We start from the raw sequence: 3,664 nt of genomic DNA on the forward strand, positions 1-3,664 counted from the left end.
AGGACCACCTGCATTTTGCTGCGTCTGGTTCCTTGAAGGCCGAGCAAACAAATCCCCCGTTTTTAAGCTTTTGGTTACAGCTCAGTGGAGTTCCCGGAAGCAACTCCGTGCTAGTTGTAAGCGATTTGTTGCTGGTGCGATGTTCACAAAACCCCCTCGGCAAAAAAAACACAACGTACACCCTGGCCGCACAAGCAGAACAACATCTCCCTTGGAAAACACCCACGCTTCCGAAGAAGGAAGGAAGGGCAGTGTGTTTTGAGGTACACAAACAGGAAGTTGCGTGGGGCGCACGAGGCTGGCATGGCCAACGCTCGGCGCCCACGCAAGGGACACACGTGTGTGTGTGTGTGTGTGTCACACAATACACAACCAACGGCACCCTTTGCAAAAGCGCCTGCTAGGAAACGAGAGCCCGAAAACCTGCGTTGTTCAACTTTTATTTCGACGCTGTGGCGTAAAACGGGAGGGCGCCAACTTTCCGTGCCAGAGGGCACCGCCTTGTTAAATGTTGTGGCGAGCAGGGACGGTGGCCAGGAGCATGGCTTTAAAAGCAAACGGTGGGGCGGGGTATTTCGCCCCCCTCCCTGTACATTTCCTATAAAATAAATGAGTTGCGTAGTAAGCTGTGTCGGCCATTGCTGCCCATTGCAACCTTTGCGTAGATATAGATTGGGGCGGGGGGTGTGTGGAAAGGGGAAAGACCATCATCCACAGGTTTGGTTGCATCAGAGGCCCTGCGCATCGATGCTCCCAGGTGGGGTGGGGGGCTGCAGTTTTGACCCTCGGCAATGCTTCGCAACGGCACGCGGCCTTTGGCAACGCTGCGTTCGCAGATGCGCGCAAGGTGTTTGCAACGCGATACTGCATCGGCAGGTGCACGCAACCTTTGGCAGCCCCAACGTGCGTGTAACTTGGGTGCACGTAGCCCCAAGTAGTTGTCTGAACACCCTCCCTCACAGAAACCAACCACTGGGGCAGGGCTTGGGCCCCTTCCCCTTCTCACAGCCAATGGGGAGTGTCAATCCTTTGGGCCTCAGCCCTTCCCTGTAGGGGGGGGAGGCTCAGCATCCACTTCCTCGGGGTCCTGTCTCCCCCTGCTGGCTGGGATGCAAACATCAGTCTGTGGAGCCACATGTGCTCCAGGGGGGGTCCTTCCTGGGCGGCTTCCACGGCTGCACGACAATCCCGCTTGGTGGTGCGTGAACGTGTCGCATCCATGTCGTACCGCACCAAGAGGGCAGGGACCCTTCGAAGCATCCAGTGCGCCCGACAAAAAAGCGGCATAAAAGTATAAAAATACAAAACAGACGACGCCAGGGGTGGCCCAGCCAGGGTGCAAAGCATAACAGAGTTGGGAATGGGAGTAGATAATCGGAGTCCGCACACGTCACTGACGCAGTTCCTCGTTGTTGGATCGGTTTTTGGACTCCCGCCGCTGTTTGGACTGCAGAGTTTTTGCAACCAAGCGGAAGGAGCAGCGCCTGGTTAGAAGACAGCCCCCCGTGCCCTACCACCCTTTAACTTGCTGGCACCCGGGTGGATGTCGGAATCACGGATCCCCCAAATGAGAAACGGAGAATTGCCGGTCCAGAAACAAAAAAGGAAGAATCGGGACGCCGCTGTGCGCTCGGACGTGTCCGCCGTACGGAAGGCAGCAACTGGGGCTGTGTGTGCCTCCTCTCTGTTTCTGCAGAGCCCACCCGGGACCCCGGCCCGGCGGTCATTCCCGCTGCCCAGTCTTCTCAGTGGACCTGGAAGAGGCCGAAATAGGTGAGGTAGCGGTCAGCCTTCAGACGGACCTCCGGGATGGTGCGCAAACGGATGGAGGCTTCGGGACGCAGGAGGAGCAGACCAGACACCTGGCAGACGTGGAGTTCGGCCTCCTGGGGTCCGGAGCTGGTGGGGGGGAACTGCTCCAAACAGCGCAAGGCCAGCTGGCCGCTCAACATCACGTCCAGCTTCATGTAGACCGTCTTCCCCTCGTTGAAGTGGACCTAGAAACGTGGACAGGAGAAGCAACACGGATGGGAAATGCGGGGCTCCGTCGCGCGCGTGAATCGAGTTCTCTACTTACACTTCGTTCAAAGTTGCGACCTACTTGAAAAAGGGGACTTATCATTTATGTCCAAAGTTCTGAGGGTCAACCTCCCCCCCACCCCCGCCTACAGGGGAGTCCTCGACTTAGGACCACAAGGGAGCCCCAAATTTCCACCGCTAAGCGAGACAGTTGTGAAATGAGTTTTGTCCCATCTGACGAATTTTCTCGCCACGGCTGTTAAGTGAATCCCTGCGGTTGTTAAGCGAGTCACCCGGTTGTTGAGTGAATCTGGCTTCCCCCTGCAGAAGGTCGCAAAGGGGGATCCTGTGACCCTCCCCCGGGACGTTACGACCGTCATAAATACGTGTCAGTTGCCAAATGACTAAATTTTGATCGCGTGACCACCGGGACGCGGCGATGGTCGTGGAAAAAATGCTCATAAATCCCTTTTTTTCAGTGCCGTCGTTAACTTTGAATGGTCACTAAATGAACTCTTGAGGACTACCCGCGCGTTTGTTTTTCAATGCTGTCTGGGGAATTCTGGGAGTTGAAGTCCACCCCTCTTGGAACAACACGGAGTTAGCCAATCAACTCCCTTGAAACGCACCCAAGGGTCAATCAAGGGTTCTCGTGACCATCCCCGCCAATCCGCGGCAAAGTCCCAGAATGCTTTGCTCTTCCTACCCACAAGCCCCCCTCCCTTTTGAGCTCACCTGGCAATACAGGTAGTACAGGCCCCTTTTGACCACTGTGAACTCTCCGCGGCTGTTGTCGTAGCGCAGGGGGTTGGTGGCGTTCAGCTTGGCTTCCGCCCATCCGCGGATGGTCCCGTTGGCATCTGGGGGGGGCGAGGGAGACGGAGGAGGAGGGGGAATGAACATTGGAGCCCCAGCCCCCCAGCTGTGGGCAGAGGCCTCGCCCCTCCCCTCTGTGGGGACCCCCTGAAGCCGCCCCACACAAGAGTCAGGGTGCCTTCCCAAGGCTGCACAAAGTTGCCACTTTCTGAGTTCGTGCGTGCAACTGGATGGCGCAAGCGACCTCACTTAAGGGCCAGGAGGCCGGGTGAGAGAGGGGGGGGGGGCTCAGGTGAGCAGGGGCCCAAGCCGATGTTCCCCACCTGCCTTGCCAAAGACCCCACCCCACCCCCAGAAGTGTTACCTGCCTGCATCCCAGCTCGTCCTACGGAGGCTTGCACTGAAAGAGAGAGAACGAGAGAGAGAAAGGAAGAGAGAGAAAGAGAGAGGAAGGAAGGAAGGAAGAAAGGAAAGAAGGAAGGAAATAAGAGAGAGGGAGGCAGGAAGGGAGGGAGGGAGGAAGCAAGAAAGCAAGGAAGAGAGATGGAGGGAGGAATGGAGGAGATGGGAAGGAGGAAGGAAATAAAAGATGGCGAGAGAGGGAGGGAGGAAAGAAGGAAGGAAATAAATAAGAGGGAGGGAGGAAGCAAGGAAAAGAGATGGAGGGAGGAATGGAGGAGATGGGAATGAGAGGGAGGGAGGGAGGAAGGAAGGAAGGAAAAGATGAAGAAGAAAGTTGAAAGAGGGAGGGAGGAAGGAAGGAAGGAAGGAAGGAAGAAAGGAAGGAAGGAAGGAAGGAAGGAAGGAAGGAAGGAAGGAAGGAAGGAAG

General features: G+C 56.5%; 1 protein-coding gene across 1 annotated transcript in view; it reads right to left on the reverse strand.

Moving 5' to 3' along the window:
• Positions 1–1,745: 1,745 nt before the first annotated feature.
• Positions 1,746–3,664, reverse strand: part of TNFSF12 (TNF superfamily member 12) — a 10,978-nt gene continuing 9,059 nt past the window's right edge. Inside the window, exons 5-6 of the mRNA XM_015826599.1 lie at positions 2,755–2,879; positions 1,746–1,997 (exon numbers count right to left, since the gene is read on the reverse strand). Of these exons, the coding sequence (XP_015682085.1) occupies positions 1,746–1,997; positions 2,755–2,879 (377 nt within the window). The remainder of the gene's footprint in view (positions 1,998–2,754; positions 2,880–3,664) is intronic.

The sequence above is a fragment of the Protobothrops mucrosquamatus genome, unplaced genomic scaffold, assembly GCF_001527695.2.
Source record: "Protobothrops mucrosquamatus isolate PMUCROS unplaced genomic scaffold, P.Mucros_1.0 scaffold3199, whole genome shotgun sequence".
Taxonomy (NCBI): Eukaryota; Metazoa; Chordata; class Lepidosauria; order Squamata; family Viperidae; genus Protobothrops; species Protobothrops mucrosquamatus.